The 17,114-nt window shown below is 38.0% G+C and overlaps 2 protein-coding genes across 5 annotated transcripts in view; one reads left to right on the forward strand and one right to left on the reverse strand.

Annotated features, from left to right (window-relative positions):
- Positions 1 to 7,464, forward strand: part of dpysl3 (dihydropyrimidinase like 3) — a 39,986-nt gene extending 32,522 nt beyond the window's left edge. The window contains exons 13-14 of one of the 2 annotated variants that reach the window (XM_021310839.2): positions 811 to 982; positions 5,831 to 7,464. In XM_021310839.2, the coding sequence (XP_021166514.2) occupies positions 811 to 982; positions 5,831 to 5,925 (267 nt within the window). In that variant the 3' untranslated portion in view covers positions 5,926 to 7,464. The remainder of the gene's footprint in view (positions 1 to 810; positions 983 to 5,830) is intronic. The other variant, XM_012853033.3, reaches the window with a different exon arrangement.
- Positions 7,465 to 12,490: 5,026 nt separating this feature from the next.
- The window catches only part of stk32a (serine/threonine kinase 32A), a 75,488-nt gene continuing 70,864 nt past the window's right edge, over positions 12,491 to 17,114 (reverse strand). For all 3 annotated transcript variants that reach the window (XM_036142869.1, XM_012853052.3, XM_036142868.1), the window contains 2 exons: positions 14,608 to 14,672; positions 12,491 to 13,606 (listed from right to left, as the gene is read on the reverse strand). In XM_036142869.1, coding sequence (XP_035998762.1) covers positions 13,495 to 13,606; positions 14,608 to 14,672 — 177 coding nt within the window. In that variant the 3' untranslated portion in view covers positions 12,491 to 13,494. The remainder of the gene's footprint in view (positions 13,607 to 14,607; positions 14,673 to 17,114) is intronic.

Raw genomic sequence — 17,114 nt, forward strand, 5'->3', positions numbered from 1 at the left:
GTCAGGGCCAATCAAGCCGAAAATCCGCCGAGTTATCAGTGCATGTCTGGAGTTTGCTCTTCATGGTATTCCAAAAGAATCTCACTTTTATCACAGGAAATTCCACAAGGCCGCTTGTTCGATAAAGGGAATTTATCAAACAATGGGTTGCTGTTTGCTGGGCAGCCAGTAAATCACTACAAGAATCCAGAAGGATATTATAGCAGCTTGTATTTATTATGTGCATTAGTAGTCTTCCTTTGTCAGTTTCAGCAGTGATGTGGGATTGTTTGTTGAATAGCTGGGAACTAGATGAATAAGAGTGGAAGAGGAGCAATGACAGTAAATAAAACGTAGCAACATGAAAACGACTTAATTCAGATAATCTAATCCCGAGCAGAGTCTGTTTTCCGTTTTCATGCCATGCTAGTGGATTCTCATTTTCCGCCGTTTCCTAATTTGCCGCTGACTGCTGATGAGAAAATGGAGCTGGAGTAACAGTGCGCTGTTTATCTTGGTAGCAGTTACTGTTTTGCCTTCATGGATCACAGATGTCTCTTTTTAACTTTTAACAGAGCTTCCAAGATTCCACTGAGTCACCACACAAACCATCGGACACACAGACCGATAGCTTTTTCGCTCACGTTAGCTTGATTTGAAAACACAAATGTTGTGTATGTTGTGGATTTTATTTTTCTGCGTGCTAGAGTCTCTGCTTTTCATATGGACGTGTGAATCTATAGATGTATTCTATCGGCAAGTAAAGTCTTTATTGTGTTTCTTAATTATTTGCCTTATTTCCCTCATCTCTAACGTTTGTTTGTCCTGCAGCTGGCTGTCCTGAGGGCCGTGCCCAGAGGAATGTATGATGGCCCGGTTTCTGAGTTCTCCATGTCCCGCGGTGGTACCCCTTCCGCCTCGGCACGCACCTCTCCCACCAAACAACCCGTCAGAAACCTGCACCAGTCTGGATTCAGTCTAGCAGGTAACCCCATATCACCAGGTGGGCCCGACTTAAAATAAAAACCTCTTTGTTTTTTTTGATTCACACTGACAAAAAAGTTGAAACTTTTATTCTCTTGCTCTCATACAGTGTTAGTCATTGGATCCATTGCTAAACAGACAGTAGGCCTTTGTTCTTCCATTTTTTTAACATTATGCCAATGATTGACATGGCTTCCTCTAATTTAAAACTGAACCAGGGACTTCCTGATCGGGATCTTTGCTTCCTGATAGATAGTTGAGTCATTTATGATTGGGTACTTGCAGAGTGTAGAGTTCCTTTCTCGTTATTTTGCTTAAATCAATGCAGTGTGTATTCTTCAAAACTCAGTAGCAGTAAAAATAACACATTAGCAGTAAAATAACACTACATTTTATCAGTATTACATCATCTGCATTAGTACAGTAAATTCCAGACAGTGTCTTGCTAACAAAGTTTTCATGTGGACCAGTTGTGGAAGAGCTAGCCTAATACTACCATGTTTTCTCTTAATTTCATGTACCGTATTTTTCGGACTATAAGTCACACTTTTTTCATAGTTTGGCCGATACTACGACTTATATTCAGGTGCGACTTATATATCATATCAACCAGTATGAACCAAGGAATACCATTGATAGCCCCAAGAGGACTTGCTATACTATCCTGCTTGTGTACCACTTAAAAATTAATTGAAACATTACCTTATGGATAACAAAGACTGAAAACACGTTTGTATGTTGTTTTGCTGTTAGTACCGTTACGCGCACGGTCTAATTTAATAAACATTTAATAAACACAGAGCAGGAATAAAATAAATAAATAAAAAAACCTTGCTGGCTGGAGTTACTAATTTACCCCATTCAGCCAGTTGTGGATGGAGCTGTGTAATTTAACAAATTGGTTTACCAGATTAAATGTCAGTTTTTAGATTGTGTTAAATACACGTTTAAATAAATGTGTATAGTCTGGTGCGACTTATATATGTTTTTTCCTCTTTATGACACATTTTCTGAATGATCCGACTTATGTTCCGGAGTGACTTATAGTCAGAAAATACATTACTCACTAATTATTAGGCTTAAAACATGAATTTAATAAAAAAAAAAAATTATTAGCTTACCGTTTCTTTGTTGGACTTCATACATTTTAGTTGCTAGAGTTTCAGCTGCTCTCTACACAACTCGTCCCTAAATCAAAGGCTGTCTGAGGATATTTAAGCATAATGTGACGAGCAGGTCAGATCACACAGACAGTCCAAAAGGTTCAGCAGCCAACATCATCTCACGTAAATTGTGAACGTTAACGTAATGTCCAGTTGTTAGGGAAAACTTTGATTGGACAATAAAATGATGCGCATGACATGTAATATAGTTTTGTAAGCTGTTTACATGAATATTGAATAAGAATTTAATAATATAGTGCAATACACAGCCCCACTGCTCGTTCGGGGTGTAGGCTGCCATAAAATCATAGACAGTACAACAGCGAAAGGTATTTAGTATTGATTTTCCAGCAGCTGGGATCAGACTTAGGGAGTCCATACTATAAGCCTTGCTTAGAAAATAGTATTAATTGCACTTATTGTACTAATACATCACTGTTGTAAAACCTTTTTATTAGTTGTCTGAAATTGTTTATAAACCGGCATCAACAGCAAATAGGGTGATATAGTATGGAAAATGGTGAATGTCAGCCCTGAATTCTTTGGTGACACTCAGTGGCCCAACTACTCTTAATTTGAAATACAAGCTAAAGTTCAGACCCAAATACTTATTCGAAGGTCATCGTTTGACTGGTAGTTTACATATAATACATTGCCACCTTTGCAAATTGAGTAAGGCACAGTAAAGAGAAGTTTTCCTGACAAACTTAATGTATTCGAAGTGATGCTGGGTATGTTTTCTTTTAAAGGGGATATATCATGCAAAATCCACTTTCTTAGCCCTTAAATGCATTTTGTTGTGTACTCGGAGAATTGCAGAAGATTTGAAGGTAGTCTCTCAAGGTGCTGCAGAATTATTTTTATCATCTTTTTGAGTCATACTTATCAAATCATTCAGTTTTCTCTGTTTTCTGTTACAGATTGACAACTATTATGTCACAGCATTTGCAGCAGAACTGCTAAACAGTGTCATGAACTTTTAGTTGAAATTTTCACAAATCCGTCATTTTTATTTCTTGGATGTTGTAGTCCAAGCTGAAGAATGCCAGAGCTAAAACCGGACAGGTCAACATGTTTGGTTGCTAATTATACTGTATTGTACAAAAATGGCCAAACGGGGTGGAGCAAAACATCCTGCGACCCTGAGGGGGGCAAAGTGTAAAGTGACTCCTTTGGATTTAAAGAGACAGCACGAAAACAAGTTGCTCTCAGACAAACATCAGAACAGGAGTAAAAAAAAAAGGGGCAATGTGGGGGGAAATCAGACCAAAGCATTGCAGTTCCACTTTATATAGACCACAACTGGGATTTAAATGTGAAAAGAAGAACTGAAATGCATGATGTGACCCCTTTAAGGCTTAAAGACACAGTGGTTTTTTCAGTCCACACATCTGGACATAGTCTGTTAGAAGGGGCTGTCTGATGTGTGAGATCACAATAATATCTTTGTTTGGCAACTGTTACATCATGCAGAGCTTCAGAGTGACAGCCAGATTGTGCCCATATGTCAGGTTAGCACAGAACAAACCTAGACTCAGAAAGGAAACGTTGTTATGTTTCAAACTACGTTTTACAAATAGTTTCAACACCTATCGATAGTTTGGTTAGTTCAGCCCACTTTAATCAGATAAGAAAACAGCTGTGTTACACTGTACTGTCAGCTTTGGAACATACATGGAGTAGTTTTATAGGTAATAACTCACTTTGAAAGATCTTTAGTAGAATAAATATCTTGTCTATACAAGTGTAGCTAATGAGTGATACCTCAGTGAAGAAAATGTGAACTTTGCTGTAAAGAATTTTAACATTTGATTACATGTATCTGAGGCTGCTCCCGGTTTCCCGGGTTTGGCAACAGCTTGTGTAATCTTGTATGAAGTGTGTGTGTGTGTGTGTGTGTGTATACATACTTTGAGAATGAGTTCTACTCCTTTTCTATTTTAGTTTTTGCGGAGCTACCACCTGCAGAGTTGATTTACTTGTCTGGAAGGAGATGGGAGGGATTGCTTGATTAGTCACAGGGTATCATGGTCTGACATCATTCTGCCCTCCATTATTGTGCTCACAGATCATTCGATTCAGCCTCTGGCTCATCCTTTGGAAACTATACTTTAAATAAGACTTGGACTGCTCCAGTATTACAGAAGAAATAAATATCTTGAGTAACAACAATTATTTGTGTGCCAATTTGGTAAGAGCTTTTAAATGACACATAAATCTAAACCAGTTGACAAATAGTGCCGGTGGTTTCCAGAGGAGGTGGACAAATTCTCATTTTGGCTGCTGTTTTGTAAAACTGTAATGGTTATCAAGGCCTGCGTCAGTCTATAAATCACCAGTGCACTGCATTTATACTGCTACATGGCTTTGGTAAAACTTCTGAACATTCTTAGCCACAGGATCATCTGACATTAAATTTGTTCAGTCAAACAAATAAATCGACGTTACAAATTAATGCTGTCATGTAGGGTAATGCAGTTTTCACCAAATGTAATGAAGTTGTTCGACCCAGTTAATCTCTGATGTTACAGATGTAGATTTTTCCCATTTTGTCACATTTTCCCATTTTGTTGCGACCACAAATGTATTACAAAATGTGTTTGTATGTCATAAGCCAACACAAAGCTGTACGTAGTTTGGAAGTACAAAGAAAAATTGATGGCCTTTACTTTGATACCGCTAAAAAAACATTCCAATTCAAGCAATCAGATGTTACTTAATTACCAAATGGTGTTCAGTGGTGTTTAAGGTCATAAAACAAAATCATATATTGTGTACATCTCATATAATAAAAGCACAACTGCAAACTTATACACTGACCACCTAAACTGCCTGAGCCCCGTGGTAACTCCAAAAGACCTGCTGAAATCCACTGCTCAGCTGGCAGAATGTGTCAACAAGACAACTACTGCACTCTACTGATCTGCCTTTATCATAAACAAGCTGTGGCAAGAAGAATGCCATTCAGGAAACAAAGCCCTAAGATGCCCCATCTTCAGTTTGGTGCTAGCCATGCAGAGGACTCAGCAAACAGAGTAGATGTTCTGCTCTAGACTTTCTTCATCTGCAAAAATAAATAAATATAAAAATACAGATAAAAATAGAACTCTAGATGTGTAAAGTTGGTATAGATATACCCCTAAACACTGTAGCTGTAATTGCAATGAAAAGTAGTTGTACACAGTAATCGCTCAGAGGAGTTGATTTTTCAGATGTTTTAAATTGGAAAACTGTGTGTTTTCCTCCCCTTCATCGTTATGTGCAAATTTGTATTGATCTTTCCTATTTAAAAAAAAAAAACTCCCAGAAATACAGTGAAGTATGGGGTTGTAACGTGACAAACTGTTAAAGTTGATGGCTTAACAATCTTTTTTATGGTCAATTTAATTTAATTTAATTTTGCTCTTTTTTGCCCTTTTTGTTTAATTAACTGCAGAAAGAGACTAACTAATTTGTATGGCCTATGGTAATTTATTTATAAATATATATTAAAAATCTTTGTTTTCGTTTCAGTTTAAGCTACCATTCTTAACTTTTTGATATCCCCAGGTTTCATCAATTTTAGTGCCTCAACAGTTAAGTCACTTTTTCCGAGGTTTTCTGTGTGCCTGTCCAAACTTACCCCTTACCTTATTTTGTTCTCTTTCATGTAATGTGCTTATTCCTTTCCTTGTCTCACTCTCTCACTCTCTCTTTCTGTTCAGGCCCTCCCGCCCCAGAGGATCTCCCCATCAGGCCACCTGGCCGCCGTATCGTAGTGCCCCCTGGTGGTCGTTCCAACATCACATCTCTCAGTTAGACAGCAGGATGACCAAACACTTCGAGAAGAACAGCCACGGCGGACGACGGTGGGAGGGGTAGGGGTAGGGGTAGGGGGAGGGTTAGGGGTACAACGGACCGGGGTTAGTAAAAGTTTAAAGAGCAAAACACTGAATCCTCATGCCTTACCTGTCACAATGCTACTATGCTCGGATGAGAATTGTATCCGTTTTCCTGGACAGCGCAGAGGGTGCTAGAAGGTGCCAACAAAGCACATTACACTTGAACAATGTCAGCCTCAGTTCATATCTTTGCAGAATACTTTATACCAACAATAAAGCAATGCTCTTCTGGTACGTAGATAATTGGTAGACACAACAGTAAAACGTTACATCATGATATTCAACCACAAAAAAGGAAATAAATGTTTTTTTTTTCAAGGGAAAATGGATACTGATTTTCTAGGGATTCTCCTTTTAACCTGCCTGGCTTTCAATATCACCCCCCTTTCAGTAGCTCGCTTTCTCCATAATCAGCAAGACTGAACAATAGATCCCACATTAGCCATGTTTTGTCACGCAGTACCATTGATTAGCTCTAGTTGGCAATGTACATATGGTAGATGTAATGTAGCCTTGTGAATGATGTGGTTGCAAGCCTGTTTGGGTTTACCGGACCAATTAAAATACTTTGATCACCTCTAAAAGCAGGAGGGCTGTTGGACATGGAGCTGCATGGGCCACATTAAACATGGGCGACGTGATCCATGATCCTTTTCCACTTCCTCCTGTAAGGCGATATTTACCGTCCTCATTACTGTACTGTATTGATGTTAAAAAAAAAAAGACAATAAGACGTGTGCTTAAGAAAAACTCAACGAACACAAAAAGAAAGAGGTAACAGAATTTTTTTTAATTATTATTATTCATTCCCTTAAGGTTTGTCAGATTTGATTATCTTGCGTTTCTTCCTTTTTTTTGTATAAAAAAAAACATTACAAGAAACCTTCCTCTGCATTTGCTTCTGGTAGACTGGCTGCTTCTGCGATCATTTCAGCTAAACAGAATGGTTAAACAGAACAGGCAGACAACGAAAAGTGCATACTCTAAACTAAAATGTCTTTTTTTTTATTTCTGCTACTTACTGACGTTTCTTTTTTTTTTTAATCTTTTACTTACTTGGCTCTCGTTTAAGGACAAGTACGCCATCATTCGCTTGTGAACCCACCGTAACCCTTTAATGAAATCCTTAACGCAATCAACAGCAGCCGGAAAATAACCCAGCCTATTTTCTGATAAGGCGGAGGATTGTGTTGCCGTAAGGGAAGCTATTCCTTTTAAGTTGCTCTTTATTGTCGGACGATTGAAACAAGATATAGTTTTTATTTCGCAGACTATGGCAGGCATGAGAAGTGGGTGTTTTTTTTTTTTTGTATTTATGTTAGGATGACAACCTTTTGTTTTTCCGTTGTTATATTCTTCTTTTTTTTTTTACCATTGTGTCAGAATTCTGAGATGGCAGGTCAATAAAAGGTGTGCTGGTATGAAACGTTTCCTGAATAAACATGTGTTGCAGCTGATGTTTCTTCGTTTCAGTTATTTGGTGTGCTGGTCATTTTGCGCCTTCCACCATCTTGTGCTTTCACAGTTGTAGTCCTTTTGTGACCGGCTTCTTCGGACCTTAAAATAACCCGAGACAGTTTGTAGCCACTGTGGGGATGTTTTGGAACTGCTTTGACTACCAATTTTTCAAAAATAATGTTCTAAAATCTGGTTATAGCCAACAGTAAGGAAACGGGGGGTTTGAACTCCAATAAGTACGCCAATAAGAAGTTGAAATTCATTTTTCGTTAGTCAACTGGTGCAAATGAAAATCAAAACTACTATCAAAGTAAACATGGTGTAATGTAAAATATTTAAAAAAATAACATGGAATCAAAATTAATTAGATCCCAGATTTGATCACTTGTATGAAAATGTATGTCCATGAGCTCCACGAGGGCTGAGCACGTGGGTATGAAATAGTTTGTAGATGGGTGGGAAATGGAAGTAGGCCCACACAAAAGGGCAATGGGTGGTCATGAGTCTGCTTTATTTTATCTTATTTTTTTCACAAGTCTGCTTAAAGAGTAGGATTTATCTGGAAAAATTTCAGTGTATTCACACTGCTCTCTAGAATAATTGTAACTTGATTTTTTACATGCACTCCATCTACTTTTTACTCCTGCATTTATGTTGAGTTTAAATTTTAACAGATATTATGCTTCTATTCATGGTATATTTATAATTTTATCATAGTATATTTAGATATTACGTAATATATTTAGAGTTTTACTCCAATAATCTAATTTTTTATTACAAAAAGTATAAAAATGAATAAAAAACAATAATAAGTGAGCCCATGTTTAACGACATGTATGGCAACACCTCATGTCCCTTCTATAAAGTCAAAATTCTTAGGCTCTTTTATATTTAATTACATTTGATTTGTGTGTGTGTGTATGTTGTGGGGGGTTGGGGGGTTGTGGGGTGAGCAGCTAGGTGTTCAACATTTTTAGAAGTAGATCCCACTTACATCAACACTTATCAATATTATATTTGTGTTTGATAATGACCAGGCGTCTTGTATTGCTCGGACACTTTTATTAAAGTCTCTTTTCATGGGTCTGATCGCCCAGGTTTCTGACAGGTGTGTCACACAGACTCTCTGCTTCTGTCGTCCTATTCTTTACATTTATACATTCACATAAACTCATGATCGCCACCTAGTGGACCTAAACATAATTCATTCAATTGTCACAATCAAGACTGCAGTATTGGAAACATTGGGACATCATTTGCAAACATTTGTCTCTAATTAACACAAAAATACCCTTTCACACTATGTGTTATGCAGAAAATGTCGTGTACTCACGGCTGCAACAGTAAGACCTACCATTTAAGTTAGTTCCAAACAGATTTCCCTGTTAATTAAAATTTTCTCAAGAAACAATGACTTACTTAAAGTCAGTCAAATCCTCTTCTTGTACATGTCTTGTCTTTTTGTCCTCTGAAAACAAGTAGTGCACCTTTTAGTTATTGCAAGTTTTTCAGACAAAATACTTCTGGGACTTGTTCTCAATCCCGTTGCTGAAGTCTGGACTGCCTTTCATGGCTTTGACGTTGTTCCTAATCTTGCAGTTCAGGTTTTTAAATTTAAACCGGGTTCTGTTAAACTAAAGTCAGGTTTGCCTTATGCACAGGCATAAAGTCAGGTTTTTATGAGCAGGGGTGCCGTGCCTCTAATGATCCGTTTTCTCCCTGTCCTTCAAGCTTTAAGAGGTATCATACGTTCCCTTTCATTGCTTGATGGAACCCTAGAGTCAATGTGGGGTTCCACATAGTTACATCTTATGTTGCAATTGTCGAGCACTGATGTTGAAGACGACGTGGCAACCCTAACATAAACGGGAACATGCTGCAAATTCTCGACCTCGCTAATTAACACATTTTTATAAATCTTTGTCTTTCTCCGGTTTCTTTGAGCACAACCTATTTCTTTTTTAATTCATTTGCTGAGGCTGCCTGCTTATCTGCAGCCATGCCAGACGTAAGTGGAAGCATTTATCAACTGAAAATCCCTTCTCCAGTTCAGCCAATAATGTGGAAAGTGCTGCCTCAGCAAAGTCTGATGTGCAGGAAGGAATGGGCCGTACCCTCCAGATGACCTCAGGGAGCGGTTAGCTCAAATCGTAAACAGTTGATGAGTGGGTGTGTATGTGCGTGTGTGGGGGGGAAGAGGGTGAGAAAAGGCCATAAAGCTTGTCAATTGTATGACTGGATGACTGAGAATCTTCACCAGCATACTTGTCAACTGTAACAACAGATGAGGCATTTTGTTGCTCATTGCAATTAAAACAAGTTTTTTGCTCAACTATTTATTTAAAATGTCCTGTTTGTTTAAAAAAAAAAAAGATGTATTCATATAGTTGTAAGTCTCCCTATATATTTTTTTGTAACTTGTGGTAATGCCAAGAAAACGACAGTAGAGGGCAGAATGGTCTTGGCTAATAAAATAAAATAATAGGTAATAAAATAAAATAAAAATTGGGAATTTATATACTGGAATAAAGCAAACAACAAGGGGGGTATTGTTTCCAAAAAAAGAAATATATTATTTAAGGCACACATTAAAAGTTTAAACTTCATCACAATTGATCACAGTAAATACAGAGTGACAACTGCAGGACAACAAAAACAGGGTGGAGATTCACAGTTGTGGTACAATTCTGTCATCAGAACAAAAGATTTGGATCATGTCTAAGGTAAATAAAATGCTCTTTTTAAATGGAACCACCTGGAATAAATCCTATCTGTAAATGATTATTCAGACCGAAATTAGATCTGAATATCAGTCATTTTACTCAACGCGGTCACATTACTTGTCAGACGCTGCGTTAAATGAGCAAGATAGGATAATTATTCCCAAATATCGTTATCACCCTGTAAAACAAACTCACAAACTCGTATCTCCTTCCACCTACACAAGGTACCATCTGTAGATCTGTGAGATTACATCACCAACAATGACAGCCAGGACACAAAGTCAAAATATTGTACCAATCTTAAATAGAAATGCGCCATTACTAATTAATTAAAAGAACTAAACATATTTTAAACGGAACCACAATGAATAAGCTTGAAAGGGCTGACTCACTTTGCAGCTAGATAACAGCAGGTTCAGTGGAGCAATCAGGCATCAGTAGGATTCATTTTTTTTTTATTTAGTAGCTTAAAAGAGGATGAGAACTGCTTTCACATACAGGAATTAGCTTTGTGTGATATCTATAAGGCACCCCTCTGCAAGTGCCAGCAGGCAAAGATTTTTTTCTTTTTTTTGGGGGGGGGGGGACAGGGCGATGAGAAATGTTTATCGTAATAACATCACTAGAGGATGTTATGTTGCCTCCCTCATGTGTGCCAGCAGCAGAATCCTGGATTATTGTTGAATATCGTACAAATGGTTTTTCAGAAACTGATTGAAAAGTAAGCACTTTACTAAGTGGTTGAATTCAACACAAGAGAGAGACTACGTCAACACACATCTGGGAGAAAGTGCAGACACTACGTGATGAAATGAATCTCTAAGTTGACGCCCGTCCCTGGAGGGAGATTCATTCATTCACAGCATTGCTTCGCTTGTTTCTTTGTTTGTGCATAAATGCTACCATTAATGAAAAGGTATGTGCAAAGTGAGATCTAGTGCAGAACAGAACAATTGTTTTCTCTTTGTATTCCTAGAAGGTATATTTGCAGACAAAGGCTAACGTTTATACAAAATGGTAATATTTAGCTTCCTGCTTTCCCAGAAAAAGATTCAACCGTGTTTTGTGGCCTTGATACGACCCTTCAATTTAAAAACAACATTTCAGAATAGACCTTAAACTTCATATTTTTTTTCTGTATATATAAGCTGTGTGCAACTCAAGAAACTTTCAGCTTTTGCTTGTTTCTTTTATGGCCTGAAATGCTGCGTGATACTAAATGCTAAACCTCTATCATCACTGTTGGCTTAATTTGCCGAGCTAAGCATCAGGATCACTAGTCCATATTTTGCTGGGAAAAAGCAAGCCATTCATGTTCAAAGTCTCCATTTCAATTCGGATCAATTGCTAAAATAAAAAGTTTGTTGTGTCTAATAAGACTAGCAGTTTAATTATGCTACTTTTGTCATGCTTGTATCCGGTGTCATCCGGATCATAGAGGAAAAACGTTCCAAACCAATGGTTAGCTCAGCTCCTTGGATTTTTATACACAGGAGGGCTGGAGAACTACTTTAAAACTGACAGCACTACATATTGCAGTCCGTACTTTCGAAGAACCTCCAGGTTACTTACTTATAGTACTTATAGATTACTCCCAGGCACTGCCCAAGTACTTTCCCAGAACTTAGAAGCTACTATCCTGGAATTTAGAGGACAAATTCCGAAAAATCCCAGATTACCAGAAGCCCATTGGTATTTTCCATAAGTTACAGGTTACTCTCGGGAACTTCCCATGTACTTTTCTAGAATTTAGAGGTTACTTTTGGAAGCTAGAGGTTACATCCCAGAACTTATTTAATTCTTTACAGAATTTTTCAGGTACTTCCCGGAAATTACAGATCACTCTCCTGAATTTACTAGGTACTTTCCCAGAATATAGAGGTTACTTTCCTAAAATTTAGATAGGGCTCTTCAACCCTGGTCTTCAGGACCCACTGCCCTGTATGTTTCACCGTATATTTTCGACTATAAGGCGCATTTAAAATCCGTCAATTTTCTCAAACATCGATGGTGCGCCTTATAATCAATGCACTTTATATATGATTAAAGTTGTGCTTACTGACCAATTTTATGCGGTACAATGCTCTCAAAGATATGATAAAATATGTATGTTCGACTTTGGTTAGCAACTAAGCCGTTCCGCTCAGTGGATATTCGGAGTATTACGGTACACTTTGTTACTGCCTGATCAGACCCCTGAGCTGTCTACAAGACTGCCTGACTGCAATGGCTAAACTAAAAGTACAGTCATTATAAAAGTTTATTTTGGCCTTATGTTGAAAACAGGGCAGTGTACGGGGGGGGGGGGGGGGGGGGGTGGAGTGATATTACACACATGGGAAGAATATTTAATGCGCCTTATGGTCCAAAAAATACAGCAGACGTGTCTCTTCTCCACTGCACCTGAATGAAATTATTGCATGACCTCCTCCGCAGCCGTCAAGGGAGAAGCAGGACAGTGGGTCATGAAAACCAGGATTGAAGATCCCTGACTTAGAGGTTACCATGTGGAACTTATCAGATGCTGTCCAGAATACTAAGTAGTTTCCAAATAGTTACCTTTAAGTTTTAGGAAATGACCTAGTATGTTCCAGAAAGTGCCAGGTCATTTCTGCCAAAGACAACAATACTGTGAATGACAACACCGTTCTGGAGAGAACCTGGCACGTTTAGGGGAAAATTTCAGAAATAAACTTCTACCTTCTATGAAACAACCTCTAGATTCTGTAAAAGAACGGTTCTATTATGTGGTACCACCTGCTGCAACACTATATTTAAATGGCCATAGTTACCTGGAAAATTCCTCATTATAAAACCAACGTTAGTACATTCAGGCGGAGGTGCTCCGTTGTGTTTTTTTTTTTGTTTTTTTTTTAAATGATCTGGCTTTTTGCTACAGCACTATGCTCAGAACCGAGGCTGAGCAGACATAAGAGCACCAACTGATGTAAGGGAGCACGATAAGAGTGACACTCTGCGAGGAGCCGGTCTGTTTGATGACAGCAAAGCAGTCCGTCAGTCAGTCTCTGACATGGCTGCCTCCCCGCAAGTCCATCTTACTTCGCCGGCTTGTGATGTCTTGCAGTTTTTAGTTGATTTTTTTTATTATTTTTTTTATTTAATGATGGGAAACGTATGTGCACAGTGCTACTGTTGAGATTTTACAGACTATTCAGGAGTCCAGGAACATAGAAGATCAGGTGTGAGTGCATGTGCTGCCAGAACAACAGGTTTTGCATGTAAGTTGGTCAGCTGCAAGCTATAGGCAAGTGCAAGTGATGAGGTGGGTATCTGAGAGTAGGAAGCCTATCCTGATAAATAGGCAGCTGGCTCGACGTTGTTGTTCTGTCCATCCTCGATTGCCTTGTTCTTCTCACTTGTGGAAAGTTCAGACGAGTCCACCACAGCCTTTCTTGACCTGTTGAGAGAAGAACCGACGTCTAAATGTTTTGCAGATTCCAATGAGTTACATTTCACTCTGATATCCCATCTCGTTCACATCTTTCTGATGCCGTTTTTTTTTCTCTATTCCACTCTATCAATTCAGTTCAATTCAATTTCATTTATATCGCGCCAATTCACATCATGTCATCTCAAGGCTCTTTACAAAGTCAAATTCAATCAAATCATACAGACAGGTTGGTCAAAAAGTTTCCTCACACAACACAATTCCCAAAGTTTTCCATGTTATATGATATTCAGTTGGTCATTTATGGATAGTTTAGATTCGAACTGTCTGCTTTCCTTTTTTTTTCTCTCCATTTTTTGTCTGAGAAATCAATTTACACTGATAAAGTTGCAAAACCTGTCTGTTTACTCTTCCATGTAAACATTCAAATGAATTCTGCCTCTGGGGTTTGATTTAGGCTATTTTAGGGTTTGTTTTACGTTCTCTAACTTCCCATAGTTCTTTATTATGGAGAATGAATTATGAATTAGTGTTATTACTTTAATGGATTTTGTAAAAGTCAGCGTTAAATGTAATTTCCTGTTTTTATTTTTTCATCTGGAGTTTTTTTTTTCCATAGATCATAAACATTTTCTTCTACTCTTTGCATTGAACATGCATTGCTGTACTAGGTGCAGGTTTTTTTTATTTATTTATTTATTTATTTTTACACAGAAACTTAAACCATTAAAAAAGCAGTTTCACATTCCATTCACGGCATCGCACGTGATTTTATCAGCCTGAAAAGAACTCTTGATTTGCTTATATGCTGCACTTAAATTTAAAAACTAAAAAAAAAATAAAAAATTTGGAATTGAGAAACTTTGAAGACAAACTAACATTTTATCCCTCTCTCTCAAACGTGTTTGAACAGTAAGACTCTCTTGAGAGTACATGCCACTACTTTGAGTTCTTTGACAACGAGACGATATCGGTCGTCTTTTGGAGTGGAGGTCATGAAGCTTTCTTACTTTTCTCTGTTGAAGACAATGAAGTCTCTCTGGACATTGTCCAAACGCTGCTGGAGCTGCCCATTCTAGAAAAGAGAGATAAAAACAGAATAACTCAGCAAGTCAATACTGGCAGTGGTGTCAAAGGAGAACAAGGGAAAAAACACATGATCATTAGAATTAAATTTAATTGATTGATCAATTCTTACTTTGATTGGTTTTATAATCGTATTACTGGGATCTTCTATATATGCAGTTTATATTACAGAGTAAGCAAATTTGTAATATATACTACTCAATACACTACATCCCATCTCTCTGTTTGCCCCTTTTCAATGACGACAGAAGAAGAACCTAAAGTTCTTTGCAAAAATAGTCATATTCCTTAAGCTTTTTCACATTTTGTCATTTTACAACCACCAATGTAAATATATTTTTGGGGTATTTTATGAAATGTTACCTTTCTCTGATACGATTAATTTAATCCAGTGCAGCAAAATGCCTTCAGAAGTGAGTAGTTAACAAACAGAGACCAGCCGTAGGTAATCTGAATATAAATTCAACTCAGAAGCTTCTTAGAGAACATTAGAACGCAGTCGGCAGGTCAGGGATATTGTTGTAGAGAAGATTTAAGCAGGGTTAGTGTACTGTTTAATCCAGTACTAACAGTTTACATCACCCTATATACCCACGGTCTCAACAAGAGAACACGTCTTTGGTTGCATCATTGTTAGGAGCACGCTTTTCAGCAAAATACAGGGCAGTCCTGAAAGAAAAGCAGTTAGTGTCATGATTTAGGTTTTTTGTTTGTTGGTTTGGGACTTTTCTGGACTTGTTTCAGCCTGTCACCTCTCAGCCACAGAAACCCTCCAATTAGCTCAGACACCAGTCATCAGCCCAGATCAGTTCCACCTGCTGCCAGTAATCAGCTACTCTGCTCACCTGTTCCCCAGCCTTCATATCCTGCCTCACTCACGGCCAGATCGTTGCATCACCTCCGTGTGCTCTGCTGCCGTGAGGTTTTCTGTTAAAGTCTATGTTGAACATTTCCAATAAACCTTTTAAACGTAACTCTGTTCGGCTGAATTTCGTGTTCACACCTACAATCGCTGCAGTTAGAGGCTGCAAAATACACACACCACTCAGGTGACGTCCACCTTCCAGCAGGTCAAGCATCCAGAAACTTCTTTTTTTTTTTCTTTGCATGACGTAGAGTTGCTTGCTGTGAACAGTTTGCAAGTGTGGATATGTTTTTTTTTTTTATCATTATGTATTTACTAATTTTACCCATGAAAATGTATTTTCTCTGTTATCTTCAAAATAAATAAACCAAACTACACAAAGCCAGAACAAAAGTGTAATGGTTAAAATCACGTCATATTCAGGTATTTGGGTATTCAAAGTCCAGACCAAAAATCTACGTGATAATCTGTGATACGAGTCTACGGTTAATGTTCACCCATTAACCAGGTTGGCGTGGGGGGAATTGGCTAAATAGCCTGAAAAAAGTATGCCACACTTTTCAGATTTTTTAATAAGTAAAAATAAAAATCTTTCCGATGAACAAATACGCACTGTTTGTTTTTGTCCATCACATCAAATCCCAATGAAATAAACTTAAATTTGTGGCTTGGACTTGACAAAAGACCTATAAATACTTTAGCAAGGTTTTGTAACGCTGGAGAACACTTATGCTCAGATGTCTCAACCCGCTCATGTGCCCCACTTCATCATGTGCGATCAGGCGGCGCCGTGTCCTCACACTAACATTGTGCCAAGACGGTCAGACAGGGGCTTTCTAATGCTCTCAAAGTGGCAATGAGGAGATAGATCATAAAGATATATAACCACTGTCTCACTTTACTTGGAGAGGGCGTGTGGGTCAAAAAGAGGGATTATCCCCGACAAGAACATGAAGAGAAAAAAAATAAAATTTTCCAATTACAACCAAAATTTCATTAAACATTATTTAAAGTATTAACCCTCTACAAATGCCAAAGCTATCATCTGAGGATTTGCAAAAGGTCTGTACTTTATTGAATTTACTAACCCTGCTGATTATTAGTGTATCCAAGGGCATTCTGCTCATCTCCTTGTTAAAATGATCAAACATGGGTGCTCCATGTTTGATCATGTTCCATGTTTTATTAGCACATGAGGAGCAACTTCCTGTTAAAGACTAGTCAGATTAGGCCTTACATCTAGGATATTACTAATGTCAAGCCCAGAGGTTTAAGTCCAACAGTGGGGAGAAAAAAAGGGGCAGGTAAGGGAGAAGCTTTTGGCAAATAACAGCCGTGAAGACAAACAGAGGAGGAGTAGAGCGAAGATGGAAGAAAAGAGCCAAAGAAGTTGCAAGGGAATTTCCACTGATTTTACATAGTAAAGCAACAAGGAGAACAAAGTTAAGAACAAAGAATCACTTCCCAAACCACTTTATATTAGATTGAACAAAGATGTGTTTTATCTCTTTTCCTGTTCAAACAAAACATCATCAAAAGGTTAGACTCCCACTTTATGTCGTCTAG

This window comes from Fundulus heteroclitus, chromosome 11 (assembly GCF_011125445.2).
Source record: "Fundulus heteroclitus isolate FHET01 chromosome 11, MU-UCD_Fhet_4.1, whole genome shotgun sequence".
Taxonomy (NCBI): Eukaryota; Metazoa; Chordata; class Actinopteri; order Cyprinodontiformes; family Fundulidae; genus Fundulus; species Fundulus heteroclitus.